General features: G+C 40.7%; 2 protein-coding genes across 5 annotated transcripts in view; one reads left to right on the forward strand and one right to left on the reverse strand.

Moving 5' to 3' along the window:
- The window catches only part of CLXN (calaxin), a 108659-nt gene that overhangs the window by 18473 nt on the left and 72989 nt on the right, over window positions 1-17197 (forward strand). The window lies entirely within an intron of this gene.
- Window positions 2033-17197, reverse strand: part of LOC147028219 (glycylpeptide N-tetradecanoyltransferase 2-like) — a 40968-nt gene continuing 25803 nt past the window's right edge. Inside the window, exons 4-12 of the mRNA XM_085878403.1 lie at window positions 7810-7928; window positions 7316-7407; window positions 6031-6147; window positions 5600-5770; window positions 4179-4287; window positions 3869-4039; window positions 3585-3755; window positions 3276-3413; window positions 2033-3108 (exon numbers count right to left, since the gene is read on the reverse strand). Coding sequence (XP_085734529.1) covers window positions 3088-3108; window positions 3276-3413; window positions 3585-3755; window positions 3869-4039; window positions 4179-4287; window positions 5600-5770; window positions 6031-6147; window positions 7316-7407; window positions 7810-7928 — 1109 coding nt within the window. The 3' untranslated portion in view covers window positions 2033-3087. The remainder of the gene's footprint in view (window positions 3109-3275; window positions 3414-3584; window positions 3756-3868; window positions 4040-4178; window positions 4288-5599; window positions 5771-6030; window positions 6148-7315; window positions 7408-7809; window positions 7929-17197) is intronic.

The following is a 17197-nucleotide window of genomic DNA, read 5'->3' on the forward strand; positions in this document are numbered from 1 at the left end:
TGATTCTTTACCATTGAGAGATAAGGCTAAAATCGAGATATAGCATATTTCAAAAACGTATTGAGCCTGATATGTTCTCATTGATCAGGCATTGTGTGGCAGAGATATGCGCTCTACCAAGTTCCCTTCTAGCTTGTTTTGTAATCACTGCCTTTTTGAATTGGGCAAAAGGTATAATTTATAGACATAAAATGACACTGTACTATGGCAACGGGGAAGGCTCAGGCCATACACACGCTCGCGACCCCCTCCATCCCTGCCAGCCACCCTTCATTACAACCCCCTCTCAAATCCATTGAATCAATATCGATTAAAGAAAGACGACAGGTACATTCAGACAAGTTGTTCTCAATCTCTCTCAACAAAGGTCAAATCTTAATCAAAAAACTTAATCACTGTTGACTTATTGGGTCTAAAGAACTGCACAATCTGGGAGCAGCAGGAGGGGAGGCGTGCAATTTCTGGGAGTTTGATTTATTTATTTATAGTGATAACATCCACTCTTCACGTTATTCTATCCACCGGTACACCAGAGCATTGGCAGGTATAATTCCCCACTTTAACATAAAAGTAAAAACCTAAGTTGGAGGAGGCCATCCCAACCTAGGAGAACATTTCCATGCACAACAAAAGTATAACCAGCATTTTTCAACTTATTTAGTCCAGCTGTTTTTCAGTGCATATAATGAAAAACACATGATTGTTCATGTTTGATGAAGGTTAAAATATTTCAATCGCAATTGTTATTATTTCATGGGTTAAGCTGTAAACTCACCCCACCCCCCAATTAGGCAGAGCTTTCTAACTACTACTTTAACGACCCTCATTATTCCCATCTTCTTGTGGGATCAGCGGGGGAGCGTTTTTGGTCCATGTCTTTCACAAATCGGTGGGCTCGGTCTGACGTGGCAGGATTTATAATTGGTTCAAGTAGCCTGCAAGAACTAGTCCACTCGTTACCAAACACTATGGGATCCCATATCCCCCACTCCCACCTCCCCATTTCGCTGAGGGGAGACACAAAGTATCCAGTTTGTCAGAGTAACATTTAGAAATAAATCATAATTTTTTTTTAACGTAGAGTTGGTTATACCACCCCATGCAAAGAATTATTCTTCAATGGAGACAGACATTCATTCAATTGTCCCTTCCATAAAACAAAGAAAGAAACCACGACCTGTTTAATACAAAGTCTTCTTCAAGCCTCGACTGTGGCCAAATAAATTCAATTTGGAAGCTCTATACCGAGCAGCTCTCCACCAGGCACATTTGGAAACTCTTGCAGAATAAATTTAACCTGGAGACTCTTGGCAAAAGAAAAACAGCTAATTAAAATACCGCATGCACTTTTGAACACGAGTGTCGTGCCAAGGGCCCACTGGAAGTCGGAGTAAAGAACTTGTTATCAAAGTTAGGACTGTACATATTGCCAAAAGTGAAACTTTTCACCCAAACATTTCACCCAAGTTTTATCCAAACTTTTCACCCACGCCTAAATTGACAAAATCAGTTCAGCAAACGCAATTGTAGCGAATAAATTATTCCTAAAAAGTTTTGATTTTCAGTCGTCGTCGCCATTCATATGCAGCACGTGGTTGCGGGTTAACATCAGTTCTTTCAGTTGTTTGACTATTTAAATTTGTCAACCTACAGGCCCCCCTGGAGGTTGGAGCAGGAACTTGTAATTTGTTCAGGGTGCCAGCGATAGCTCACATCGTCATCGTGAAGGACACCGTGGGATCTTTCACATCAACAAACGAATGCCAGAGGAAGGGACGCCCAGTTTAACGTCCACCTTTGGAACGGTGCACACACTTAATGCCTTGGCCTGCCTCTTAAACACCAGGATGACAGTTCAGAGCTGGGTCGACATTCAAACCCAGGCTAGACAGCTTAGTAGGGAGTGTGCGTACCTCGAGGCCATCCTGCCAACCCGGATTCTCAGCGGAGAAAAGGTGAGGTCGGCTGGTGCAATCCACAAAATTTACAAACAAAATTTGCAAGAATAAATAAATCAATACAAAATCAACAATAAAAAGCGGTTTGAATTTATTCACACCCCTCATAAACAATGTTGGTGACTCGATTAGCAACCTCACGAAAAACGGCTTCATTACTCACCACCTGGAAAAGCCCCAGAGTTAAAATCAGTGCATTTTCCTTTCCAAACACCGTGGCGCCACATTAACGGCCCCACCGAGGGAAACACCCAAGTTTAGGGTCTACTATGGACAGACAATACAAGCGCAAGGGCAAACTTTTGCTAATCGTCTTGTCAGATATAGTTTATGGATTCTGCATCATCGATTTCGCATTAAAAAGTTGTTTGGACAGCAGTAAGCAAATAAAATAAAAAAGAAAGAGAGCTATTAACGAGACAGGCAGATAGAAGTCTTTGCAATTCAGTGCATTCTCAGTTCGACTCAAGAGGAAACTGGTTCGAAGAGCGACATAATGGAAAAAAAAAGAAAAAAAAACGTTTGCATTCGGTACGTACAACCCCGGCGCCGGGAACATGACACGAGTGTCCGAACTGTGGCTTGCTGAACGCAAATACCGTCCCAGACTGACCAAGAGCAAACATTAAGCATCAATCTTCAGCAGCTGACAATTGTCCAGTGCACATGCACAGACAGGTAGGTTAGAAAAGAAAATAAAAAACGAAATAAACAGCTCGAGTCGCAAAATGGTGGAACCGACCTGGCATCTCCGTGAAATGATACAACCCCCGGTCTAACCGAAGCCATTGCCCGCTCCACATGCCGCAAGCTTGGAACTTGCAATTATGCAATAATACAACGCAGCTACAAAATAAAATAACAATAATAAACTTGCTGTCGCTATTAATGGTCGTGTCCATGTGGAGAATCGCAACAGCAAACCTCGACGGTTGTTTGCAAAGTAAACGTTTAACGAGTCGCCGATTTCCTTTTTATTTTATTTTTTTACGCCAGGGATCGCTTTCAGGGCGCGCGCATGCGCCCCGCGTATCCGGGGAGTAACACTGCAGGGGGTTATGGGTGAAATATTTGGAGATCGCTCTTCTGCGAGTCACTGTGGATGTGCAAAGCCTTTTTGGAACGAACTTCACTGCAGCACGAGGCCAACCTAGGAACACAGGGTGGATGAGAATGTCATGTCATAACCGTAATCTTGACAAGAAACCAACGATATTCCAAAACCGGCACCAACATCTAAAAGTACAATGATGAGGGTGCAAGGTCATGGCACGTCTGGTTACATAAAAATCTGCCCATCCACAGAGATGGCATTACCTTCTCCGGGCCCATCGATGGACATCGCCAGTTGTACAGATAATACTGCAGGTTTCCATCGCCGATTCCGAACTTCAACTTCTCGAGGAAGCTCTTGTTCTCCATCAGGTCGAGAGCATTGAAAACATCAAAGTCTTTCTGCGGTGGTGAAAGAGAGACGGGGGACGAGGTAGGGGATTTGGGGGAGTAATCTTGACTCAACGGTAGTCTCGTAACCATTACTTGGGTAGATCAGCGTTATCATTTCTATTTTTCTTTCCCACATACACCTTCAGGGATCACAGTTATGGGGGAAGAGGGAAAGCTCACCGACTTGGCAAGAACGAGGGCATCACTCATAAGATCCAGCAAGGGAGCCTTGGTGTGAACGTTATAGAAGGAATACGCTGCTTTAAGGGTCTTATGCAATGGGTGATGCATGACGGTTGATGGCAACGTGTAAAAGCTCAGGAAGTCAGTCACCTCTCCACTATCTGGGTCCTGGATGTAAAACCAAAAAAAAGACAGTCAACGCCTCCTCCACCATACATGGCAAACAGCATTCTTGGTGTGGCTAACTAACCTCTATCCCTTTAACACAAAAACAAACAAACCTGCACGACATATGTGTCGACGATGCCACTGCGTGGCAGAAGCCAATGAGTGACGTCCTCATTATCCATGAGTGGTGCCAGGTGAAAGCGCTGCTGGTAAGCCACAAGCAACTCGGTTACATGTGGCACATCCCGTACCTCCATGCACCGCAACCCTGGAGTCTTTGTCTCCTATAGTGCAACAAGAGGCCAAAATTAGACGAGACCTGTGTGCAGGCTACCTAACAGCAAGGATATTTGATTAAGATAATGTGGTCCAAAAGCAACTAAACTGCGGAATTGCAAATAGTGCAAAATGTACAACTCAAACCTCAGGTAAGCGGTAAAGTTTCAGTGTACGCTGCATGGTCATGTTCCTGCTCAGGTGCGAGAACTTCACATCGATGAGCTTACGGGGATTCAGGGACCGGTGCCAGTATCTACACACCACAAAGACAAGGACGTAAGGTCACGGCACATCGGCTTTAAAATGTTTTTTTTTTTTTAAATCTCAGCACAATACACGACTTTTGAAATGACGTACTGCGCCCCAGATTGCCCACCGTGCATGCGCAGAAACCCCGAGTGACGAAGTTCATCGAGGCAGCCTGGACGTGTATTATGCGTGCCAGAAAAGGATTGTACCATGAAATGGCTCTCAGAGCTTTTAATGAATCCAAAAATACTTGGAAACATACCTGCGAGAAAGGGGTGTGCCTTTGCACAACGAAAGATTTGGAGAACTTTCTGATCAACTCATCCAAAAAGTTGATATAGTGAAACCTGTACTGCAAAAGCTCCCGGCCATGTGGACCTGTGAAAGGCCCAAATGTTCGTAGACGGGCGCGTTCTACCCAAACCTTCGTGCTTCTCATCACTGAAGGGAAGGTCATATCTGGTACTTGTCGATACACAGGGGAGGTTTAAAATGATGATATTTATGATTAATCATGTTTTGGAGGAGGGGAAGGGGAGGGGTTGGGAGTGGGTGCTGTACGGGATGTTATAAAAAAAAAAATTTGTTTGGTTCCGTGGCCACTCGAGAAATTATACTTGATTTTTGCATCTATTTGTGAAAGGAGAAGTGGCCATTTGTGTGTGTATATGTGTGTTATAACCACGGCCATCGCTCGCTAATTGTATTAAGAGGAAATGGTACGAACCAGACTCCTCTCATCCACAAATATTTGTGTTCCTATATTTCCCTGCGTCCGATTTGCATCCAGGAACACCACAATTATGGTTAACTATTCTGGAATTACCACCGTTTCGTGAAAATGCTGAAAATTATGTTTGAAAGATGATTTGAATTACACAATTCGCGCTATCATAACACTCAGTTAAAAGTGCTGCCGAGCCGAACCGAGTCATTGGAAAGACACACACACACACACACACACACACACACACACACACACACACACACACACACACACACACACACACACACACACACACACACACACACAGCATGTGCAGAAGGCATTGTTTCGCATTCATACGTCATTTTGAAAGTCGCATATTGACAGCAAAAGCTCACGGTCTAATCTATAATTATCAAACTGTGATCACAATATTAAAAAGGAAAAGTAGAGACTGCAGAGGCATTATGAATAAACGATAAGCAAATAAACCAAATGCCTTCCGCACCCACTTTTTTGGGTGGAAACTTTGCTTGCTTGTATCAGCGAGTGATAAAGGCGAAAAATGGAAGCTTTGCATTCCACATCCATCACCACGTATGATCAGCACCTGCAGGTGGCCATGGGCTTGGGCAGCACCACACCGGCCGTGTACACCGCCTGAAAGACGCCTTCGCAGTTCACGCGGCGCGTTATCTCACGTATGAGCACCGGCGCAACACGCTTCGATCGAAGTTTCTTGTGCACGCACAGGAAGTTTATCTCAACCATCCTAATGATCCTTTTGGAAAGGGAGGGGGGGAGAGAAGCACAAAAGCGAAGGCACTGAGAATGTAAAATTACAACACCAACAATCAGATGTGGGGGGACCACAAGTGAACCAAGCCCCCCATGATCGAAGACTTTGTATTTAAAAAGTAAAATACATACATTTTACAAGCCACACATACACACAATATATCACACAGCACTTTCAGGTCATGCCCCCAAATAAATCCCACCCAAACTGCACAACAACATTGAAACAGGAATACAACTTACGAATTGTAGATGCTGATGCGTGCCGGGATGGCGCTGATGAAGCCAACAAGCTTGCGGTTTGACAAAACCCGTACACCACAGTGCCACTGCAAATGCCAACCGGGTGGACGAAGCGCCCTGTAAGCGGCACTCAAAGATCAGCAAGCAATAGCCACCAGCATCGTCAAGGATTGTAAAGAAGCTGTAAAGGATTGTAAAAGAGCTCACACAGAAGAATGGAAAAAAAAACCTAATGACCCTCTGGTCATCAAAGATAATGATACGTCAAAGAAGCAACACCTTATGGTCTGAAAGACAGCTAAATGGCACAGAACCACACTGACCATGTTAAAAAGTTTGTTGCCAATAAGGGAGATTTTTGTCTTCAAATGCCTCGTGCTAGGAAACATCTGCACAAGACGAGCACCCACATGGGAGGGCCCTCATAAGAAAAGTTTAATGAAGTTGTTTAAATTGGTGTGGTGGGCAGAGGGTGTGAAGGAAGGAGGGGAGGGGTTAAATTATATGGCAGATCATCTCAACCCATTTGTGAACTCAATTCCATCACAACCGATTTGGAAACGCAGGGATTTGACAAAATACGACAGTATCATGAAATCAGCCGAGATCACAGGGCATGATGTCACAGTTGGGAACATGAGCTGGCATGGTTGTGAAGACTCATTGAGCGGTGGGTCTGAGCGACGCCCCATGAATAATGGAGGAGTCATGACAGATCAACACATTTTGCAGAGCTAACATAACAGAGCGAGGACTAGAACAACACTCAGTCGAGCGCATACCTCTACCAGGCTGAATGGTTTATGTTTTTGTATCCAACTCAAGCCTATCAGCGTGATATAAAGGATAAACTGATCTGGATCCAGACCTAAACCAAAATCGAATCGGGTTGTTCTAATCACCTAACCAACTTATCCACCTTGTGTTGTCATAATCCATCCACAACTTTTTTGAAATATCGTGCTACATGTCGTTTTTGGCCCCATCTCTCAATGGTGAAGAATCACTTTTAAAATTCTAGTATCCAGATCCGGATCTTCCCCAAAATCTAAGCATTTAATCCTTGTCACACACCAATCCTGTCCACCAAATTTCATCTAAATCTGTCCACAACTTTTTGAGATATCCTGTTCACAGACAGACAGACACACACATACACACAGGGGTGAAAACATAACCTCCGTCCAAAATCGGTGATGAAGGTAATAAGCCATTCTCAACTTGAAGACAGATCTGAATACAACCCTTACACTCAACTCAAAAGGTGCCCGCACACAAAACTCACCACTGGAGAAACTCGGGCGAGTAGTCGAACCTGAACATATTATCATCATCTTCGACATAATTCTCATTGAGCAGCGTATAAAGCTCTTTCAGCTGCAAGACATCACACGCACATGCCATTCGCGTCATGCCTCTGACACAATATGGTGTGTAACTAAAGCACGACCGTCACATCCTGTGGATGTACACAACTCTGGAATACGACAACAACAGAGAGGATTCTACAGGCATTCCCATGGATAGAATGGTAAAACATCACCTTTCGAACCAGTGAAGTCAACATCGATTGAACAGTTAAACTGGAGCACTGAACAATCAATCAATATCGGTACTTTGGTGAAAATAGCCCTTTGTAGCCTGAAGTGCAGTGAAACTCAAACAGGTTTTCATTATTCACAGTCAGGCTGGATATGACTTTAAAGGTCAATAAACGCACAAAACAACCATCACCGTTCTTAATGTACAATCAAGCAATCACAAAAGGATGCGGCTCACCACGTCACTGTCACTGATGTCCAACGTGTCCCACAAGAAGCCTTGTGGTAGGGAATATGGCTCCTGGCGGACAAAATCTTTATTGGGTTCGATTGCACCATGCGTCGTCACCTTCTCATCTGTGTAGGAAGCACAAGCACAACGATCAGATGATGGCTGAGAGTACACCGATACGTTTAAACCCCCCCCCCCCAAAAAAAAAAATCATAACGACCGACGTGACGGTCGTTAATTTACCGATGGTGCGACATTTTGGGAGGACATAGGGTAAAGAGAAGGAAGGGAAGCATTGAATACGAGGAAAGAATGGTGAAAAGAGGGGTGAGGGGTCAAACTTTCCGCATTCGGAATAATTTAAAGGGCCCACAACGGCTCTTTGCCAAAATATTGATGAGCCAATTCAGGAAAAGCAAATATATAAAGTATGTGCAGTCGTTTTGGACATTTCTGAAGCTCAATGTAAAAAGAAATTGTCGGTCGTTTAATGCTCGAGATGCAGTTCCACTGGATGGAGGAACATCCTTCGGTCCGAATGTTTTCGTTCGACTCCATTACTCAGCGTGTCCACACGTGCCTTTGTTCAAAACGGTACTCAGCATTAATCCGCCATTGCCAAACCCTTTGGCCTTTGTTTCTCCAACTACATATCATTACAGCTGGCAAATTACGCATACCATTCGTTGTTCTAGCCATTCATAACATGGCCCTTCCACACTGACTATTTCTTTCTACAAAATCCCTGGATAGACCGGTCAAAATAGGCCATTTTCGGGTCAAACCCACCACAAATTGCAATAGTAATCATTCAAGTTTTTTTTCACTCCAAATATATCATAGAATGACATACTAAAAGTCACCTTAAATCGGGGCATTGGAACAGCTTCATTTTGACCTCAGTTTAAGGTGACATTGAAGAAAAAATTGACAGCCAAAATATAGGGGGAGGGTATAGTAACATGACCATATCATGACAAATTACTGGCCGATTCTCAATATTAAGATATCAGTAGATTCACAATAAAATTACCTTTCAAACAACACCACAAGTAATGATGTAGAGCTAAAATTAATATCATGATGGTAGAAAAACATTTCTGCCTATCACTAAAAATTATCGAATTTCGACATATATGTTGACATTTTTAAATTCACAACTTTTTAATTTCCAAAGTAGGTCCGCAATTGGTTTGAATATCTATATACATGTTTTCTGACTGTCACAGTTTTTAAATTTTGCCAATATGTAATGTAGTTAGTGAGATATAACCAATTTACTGAAGATTGAAGGAGGGTTAACATATTCCAAAATTCTTCCCTTCAAATGGTCATTTCGGCATAAGTCATACTACTGCAAAACCTCAACATATTTACAGAATATAAAGTTACCAACATAAATAAAATACTATGATGAATCATTATAAAATAAAACACAATTATTTTGTTACTGGAATTTCACGAATCAATATTCCTTTAAAAGAAATCGGACAATTAGTTTATGCTTAGAAGTTTGGAATCCTCCTGGGTGCTGATATGTTATACTTTATCTCCATTTATTGCTGTGGAATTTAAAATAGCAAAAACACCACACTAAAAAAGTGATTCTAGCCAGAAGTACTAAGCCACTAAAAGCAAATATACAACACATTTTGTAATAGGTACATGTGAATCTTAACAGTCCAATTCCAGGGTAGCCATTTTCTTTTCAATACCACATGTAACTAGTAAACTAGTACTACACTATTTGTTAAAACTACATAACAATCACTCTTTTATAGTGCTATCAAGAGCTGACATGTATATCTAATGAAGAAAAATAAATATTTTAAACTACTTCAAGTAAGTCACTTCGAAACAACACCTTAAAAAAAACAGTCACAAATTACACATTATAATACATCCTCAGCATCACTTTCTGGATCAGGCAGGATTGCGTGAGAGCAGTGTAGGCCTTTACATTCTCCACATGCTGGAGAACATTATAAGCCAAATTTTCTACATGAGCATCTCTGTGTACTACAGTTAGTTCTGCAATTGCAGTTGAAGGCATCCAGAAGAATGTCAGGTGCAGGCTTCAAGTTAGTGTCCACAGGCACCATCTTACCATTGATGATCTTCCATCCCCAATCCTCAGCACACATTTCAACCCCACTCCATTGTTGGACCTGATGATAAACATGTTGGCTATGGTACTGGGTTGCTGAAGATGTGGGGGGCAAGATACGAGGTTGCACAAATGTTGTATTGGTAGAAGTTCTGGTAGAAGGGATGCAAACGAAGTGAGTCCAGTTTCTCACTAGGCTGACCATTGTACAGACACACCATGGCACTTTCACCTGCTGTTACAATGTCCTTCTGTGTTGCTTGAGGGTTTTTGAAAACAGCAGCCTGCTGCCGAAAATATGCACTTGACTTCAATTTCTTTAAAGCTATGGTTTTCCAATGCCAAATACCCTGGATGTGGTGTCGCATCCCAGTACGGCATGAGCAAACAAAAGATTATCACAGATATGGTCTCCAAGTATGTCTCGGACCAGTTTGATGTTCCAGCACCTTGGGATCTTTTTTGATGTTGACTTTGGTTCTGGTCTGAAATATATGTCATACACTGTCTCTGATGCCTGACTGCAAAGGAGTACAAGTAAGTCAGTGTCATCACCAACAAGAACAGTGTTCTTGCTATCAGCTGATTTATTAGCAGTTTGTGTGATCAGGACATCTGCATCTCCTTTTGCATGCAGTGCATCACAAGCATGCAGTTCAAATTGTTCACTGAGTAGGTTGATAAATCTGTTTGTTGACATTGTTTGTCAAAAGCTGATCTTTCTTCATTGGACAGACCATGTCACTAGTGAAATGTACAGGGACACTGGCATCTGATTTTGCCCGCTTGTCATGTGTAACATCTTTGGTAGATGGTCCATTTTCATATCCATCGAAGACTATGATGGCATAGTTGTATTTATCTGCAACATACTTTATGTAGTGGCTACAGATTTCATCATAGGTCTGTCCAACTTTCCATGGAATTCTATGCAGGAGTGCACCGCCATCTAGAACATATTGCACATCATTTGAAATACTAAACATGCCAGAGAAATGAGATAGGAGTTGGTTCCATAGAGCATCTGCCAGTGGTGATTTATTAGGTGCAAGCAGTACATTATTTGTTTCAAAAAGTTATGGAGGGTAACTGCAAAGCTCATGTGTAAATGTCTCTTGCAAATCACCAGCTTCTTTTCCTGCAGTAACTATACGCTGAAAGAGCAATAACGGATCAATAGATACACTCTTTGGCTGTTTGCATGGTCTTTGCCTCGAGAGTCACAACCTGATTTTTTTTCTTGAACACATCTTCTAACACCTTGTGACCAATCATTTCATTTAAGATCTTCTCCCCTACACAGAAGACATTATCAACATTGACTGAATCACTTGCAGTAACACCAGTGTCAATGCTGTGCAGGCTTAGGTCAGTATCAAATGGACTTTGTGATGACAGGAATGACAGGAGTTTATGGGTGTCATTGGTGTCCCTTTCTTGACGAGCAGAAGACAGGTCCTTGTGTTGATGGCTGGTACTATAGTGCACCGATGTGTAATCTTGCAAAGCAGTGTTAACCTCTGAGCAGACAGGACTTGATAGTAGCCATGTTAGCCTTTGTGTTTCATCCATCCCTCTTCCTCTTGTCAAACCTCCTGTAGTCTTCAGGCTTCTCATGAGGACCTGCTCAATCACAAGATCTGTTGAAAGCCCAGCCCAGTATTGGTCTGAACGACGGACTACATGAAAGCCATTTTCAAAGTGCTGCTGCACTTCAGGATGCTTAACTGGTATGTGGCTAAGCTGCTGGAGGTATATATGCATTGATTTAGTGTATAGGTTGTGACCAGCATCAGCCAGATAAGGTAGCATATCATGCAAGATCTGCACATGCAAATTCCAGTCACCAGTACATTCTGACTTAATGAAGTTTCGCATGATATCTACCATTCTCATGTATGTCATCCAAAGCTGTGCTGTTCGATGATGCTTTCGTGAATCTGTGGCTTTCTTCATTAAAGAATCTATCCTCTCAAAGATGTCTTTTGAGAAAGCACTTTCCAATGCTACTTCTTTCTCTACCAATGAATCATGCAGTTTCTCTACCTCATGCAGATCAACTGTTATGCTATCCATATCTGAAGAGACAATTTCATCAACATCTGATGACAGTTGCATATTTATCTCTTCACTTGATTCATCATCCTTGTGCTCCATGACTACACTTCCAAAATTAGTGTTTGTCTCCAGCTCAACACCATCACTATTGTCATGCATCCGAGATATACATGTAATAGGAACCAGTGCCAAATGCTGTTGAAGCAAGCATGGTATTTAGAGCTGCATCCATCAGAAGGTGTCCATGGAAGGCCCTGTCATATGCCTTTCCAGTCATCATGTGAGTGACTATTTTCAGCATATTTCAGTTCAAGGCATCGTCGAAGTCCAGAGCCTGCCATAATATGTCCAATTTCCCCTAGGAAACTCATCAGTGTGTGGAAGCCATCCAGCCACAGTACAATTCCATGTAATTCACTGTCTTCTGGCTCATTCTCAATTATGGTCAAGGCTTTCCACCACAAGGGCTGGTCAAAGGTGATTATTGCTGTTGCATTGTAGCGTTTTGCATGGTCACACACAAAGAGGAGGGTGGAATAAATACAGGAAATATCACCAGGGTTTAAGTCAATCATGGGCAAGAAGATCACAGATGACTGCCCTGGATATGTGCCTTTGTGCACAGCCTGCATCATTCCAGAGCATGATGGTCGTGGAGATCGTACTGGAAGAGATATCTTCCAGAGGAGATCAAAGTGTGAAGTTTTGTCCTGTTCCTTATTGTCTTTCAGCAACTCATACTTCAAGTCTAGTCCTCTGCAAGGAGATGTTGGGTGTCTGATATTGATGCGTCCTACAGCTGCAACATCCTCCATTGGAACAGATATCCGTGGCACTTTACTTGTGGACTGTGTACTGGGTGTCACTGTTGCAATTATGCCCATGCCATGAAAAGTATTCAGGCCATCAATGGATCTAATATTATGGTCGACATTATCTGCCACATGTTGAATGAACTGACCTTCTCTATAATTTGGTATATCTGTTCCTTGAGCAAGTGCTGCACTGTGCTCAAATTTCTGAACTTCATATGAACTGCAAAATCCATGTGCATGAAGGGTGTCTATGAGGAATTTAGATGCAAAATGATGATGCAATTGTATGCCTAAGCCTATTTGTAGGGGAGCTATCAATGCTCTTGGACGAATGCATTGCATTATAGCCTGGCCCAGTGATGCAACTTTTGAATTGATATCCTTTCCAACTGCAAGGGTTTGAAGCAGAAGTATCAATGAATTAGGTATAAATGACATAGCCTTGGCAGTAGAAGATATTTCAATTGAGCTTGGATAAAATTCCTGTGGCTGCTTCACTAATTTTACATCACTTTTAATAAGTTTGGCTGTGGTTTCTATCATTCTTAATTTCTCTTCATCATGGTCATACTTCTTGGGTTTGGAGTAGAAGTCATGGATGATAGAAAATGCTTTATGTCGAAATGTAACCACATTTTCTTTTCCACTAATCTCAGTGATTGTTATCTTATCTCCAAAATGTTTCTCAAGTCTATGTTTCATGAAGGTAAATCCATATGGTTCAATTCCAGTCTCAACCAATATCTCTTCCATTTTGTTTATAAGATCCTGTATTGAGATTTGTTCCTCATCATTGAACCTCCAAATACATGGCCACCTGATTAAAAGCATCTTCCCTTGCCGAAGCAGGAGGTCTACCCTGCTTAAATCGTTTCGGTTGGATTTTATCATCTGCCATGAACTGTTGTGGTACCTGATTTCCTGTTCTAAAATTTGTGCTGCAAAGGTTGTGGTATACTGCATCTGCAGCATACAAATCTTGTGCAAATTCAAGTCTACCATTCACAATTTCTGACCACAAATCCTTGCGTTCATTGCAACACTTCTCAATTTTATCTTGAAAATCCATTGATCTGACTGGAATAAGTTTATGACTTTTTACCTTGCCATGGAATTTATCTGGATGCCCACACAGAATATGCAGTTATCTTTATAAATAAATGTATTTCCTGTGGATTGGCATGTACTTGGTGTATTACTGGAAGAAACAGAGTCACATTCTCGCTTTCTGCTGGCATAAGCTATACACTGGAGAACAGAAGTCCTTTCTACACTTGACATGCACAACTTGTCCAGGAACAGTACTTGTACTGCTAGACCGCAATGCATTAGCTTTTGCAAAGCCTTCACATCAGTCGAGGAATAATGAGGCTTCTGAGGCGTCCATGCAAATTAATGGGGAAAATGGGGAAAACTCTCTGAATCAACCCCAAAAAAGCCTAAAACAGGAGACTGATTCCTCCCCCTCCCATACAAATGAATGGGGAAACCTTTCTGACTCAAGGCCCATCAGGTCAAAAGAAGAGAATGATTTTCTCTCCCCCCTCTGACTCTCGGTCCATGGGGTCAAAAGAAGAGATCGATCTCTGCCCCATTACTTACTGATTTCCCTTTATATTTTCACTCCACTCAAAGAGTGATCCAATAAATATTTGTCCATGTTCTATTCGAGGTAATAAATTAATTTTCCGATTACATTCATCACCATCGAGTATATTCACAAATATTATTTTAGAACTTAGTTCTTGGTTTATATGTCTTTGTTGAGCAGAAATAAAATGATAAACTTCTCAATGTTCTTGTTTGTCCACCTCCTGATCCACATATCATTTTGAGATTGTAGTAAATTGTTTTTCCATTGTTCAATTGATAACCATTAAAGTTTTCAGTCCATTCAAGGATATTAATTTTTTCCTTTACACCCTCCAACTAATTTGTAATTAAATTTATCCACTTATTTGTTTTATTTACTTTTACCCCAGTTATTTCTGCAATAAGACATTTGATATATCTCACATTCGTTATGTTTCCCATTCAAATACCAAGGCCGATTACATCTCCACTCTTTGGTTTGGTTATTGCTTGGTTCTATCATTTATAAAGCAGTAAAAAGACGCCCCTTAACACTTATACTTATAACCATAAGGGATACTCTTGATTCCATTCTCTAAAATATATATTTTATCATCAAAAGCTCCTAATGCTTTCTTATTTATATCTTCTGTATATAATTGTTTATAACTTCTTATTGTATTCATTTTTCTGTACTCTTCCTTCTGTGAGGTTAAACAGTTGTAATAATGTTTAAAGTTTATTGTTTCCTTGTTATATTTTTCTTTATACTCTTTAGCTTCTTATCACATCTTTCAATGTTATTATTATCAATATACGTAAAAGCATAAGACTTTGATCTCAAACCCACAAATTCACTCATGACCTTTCCACCCAACTCATCCTTAAACTTACCAATTACCTTTTTATTCTTTCATGAAAACAACATACTATCAGACTTATAATTACTTGTATCATACATATCAATATTATCGATCATATCCTCATATACATGACTTGTCTTAATTTCTAATATAAAACTATCTGTATCCATATATAACAATGACACATTATCCTTGTACTTTAATTTCAAATTATTATAGTAATAGTCATACATTAACGACTTTGACAAGTCAAGAATTGATGTTCCTATATAAATCGGTTTATCCATTTCAATACTCTTTTTTTCAAATGAATAGCACAAAAGTTCTCTGAAAACGCCTCTGCTCGTTCAAAACTTGGTCTATTAATTAACTTTGAAGCCTGTTTCCAAGATGTAGAAAGTCTAATGTTTTGTTGATTCCTAACATTTTCCATAGTCTTTCCAAATACAGCATTATTCATTAATTTATAAAAGTCCTCAAAATCTGTTTTTGCTTCTGTTCTCCTTTTTGTATTAAAATCAATATATTTCTTTAACCAATGACTGTTTCAATTTCAAAAATCCTATGAATTTTCCTCACTCTCAACCCAGCAGATAAATAGTCTCAAGTTCCTTTAATGTAAAACATAACTTTCTTTATCATTTAATGTAGTAAGTAGTTTTTCTGGAGATTTACCTTTTATATTAAATGACTGTTGGTAATCACTTAACCATTCTTTTCTTGGACTTTCTTTATCAGGGGCATAAGGTAGGTCTTTATGTTTGTTATGAAGTTCTTCTGGATATTTTAAATCAACCTCAAAATAATATCCAACTTCAGCTTCATCCAATTCTTTTTGAGAGGAGATTACAATGTCAAGTAAAACTTTTTCATAATGTTTTTCTTTAACCCATTTAAGTTTTCCATAAGGTAAAGATTGAGACATAGCCCACCCATACAAATTGCTAGCATCATAATACATCAGGTAAGAGTTGTCCTCATTCTTATTATAATCAGGAAGATATTTATTTGCTTGAGCATATCTCTTGGAACATACTTGAGATATTCCTCCTCTTTTAGCCTTCTCCACCATTAAAAGCATATCTATATCACTGATCAATACAAAATTTTGTTTTGTCATTTTTAACATGGAACTCCAAGACAAGCCCGGGGCTGTGTAATAGTGAACGGGGTCTAATCCATAAGAATTTTTATTATGACAGACTGTTCTAAAAGTTTCAAACACATCAACCAGTAACAATACATCAGTTTTAAGATTCAAATCATGACTCCAAGATTCTTTCAGGAGTGCAAATTAACGGCTGCCCGGTCGCCAATGGCGCCTAACTTTTGTGCTGGGTGGGTACACAATACTGCCTTACCTGCCCGGCTAGCGAATCACCGGTGATTCCTGTTATTTTGTACAATTTGTACTAGCTTCTCTACTAGTTTTCTCAACTAGAACTACTGTTTTTGTCCGTAGAAATCACTGGTAATTCTGCGGCAGCCATTTTGTCTGTTTTCATCTCGTTCCAAATCACGCGTGATTGCGCGAGATTTGACGGTTTGGCGCGTAGTAGCACCCAAACATGTAACCCCACCTGTAACAAACGTCTTGGCGTCATCGTCCTTGTGTTCGAATTTCATTATATTCTGCATCCAAAATAAAATTCTATTTTTTTTTAACTTATTGGAAACCAGCCTCGCTGATCTGCACGGAATGTACACCACCAAAACCCCACCTGCAACAAGCGTGTAGTACTCGACGTAGCACCCAAAGTCAACCTGACAGTCTGACTCAGAATTGTCAGATAGTGGCTCTGAGAGTGATTCTGAGTCAGTCTATCTCTCCCATTCTGAATCAGATTGAATTGTGACTCTGAGTGATGAATTTGTTGCCATTATTAATGATTTTTGTTCGTTGCCAGTTCATAAAGACAGTGAGTCTGTCAAAGTTAATTAGGCCACCTACAGTACTGTAATAGTACAAGTGAGTATAT

Source organism: Eptatretus burgeri, chromosome 4 (genome assembly GCF_056783735.1).
Source record: "Eptatretus burgeri isolate ZD-2024b chromosome 4, Ebu_testis_v1, whole genome shotgun sequence".
Classification (NCBI taxonomy): Eukaryota; Metazoa; Chordata; class Myxini; order Myxiniformes; family Myxinidae; genus Eptatretus; species Eptatretus burgeri.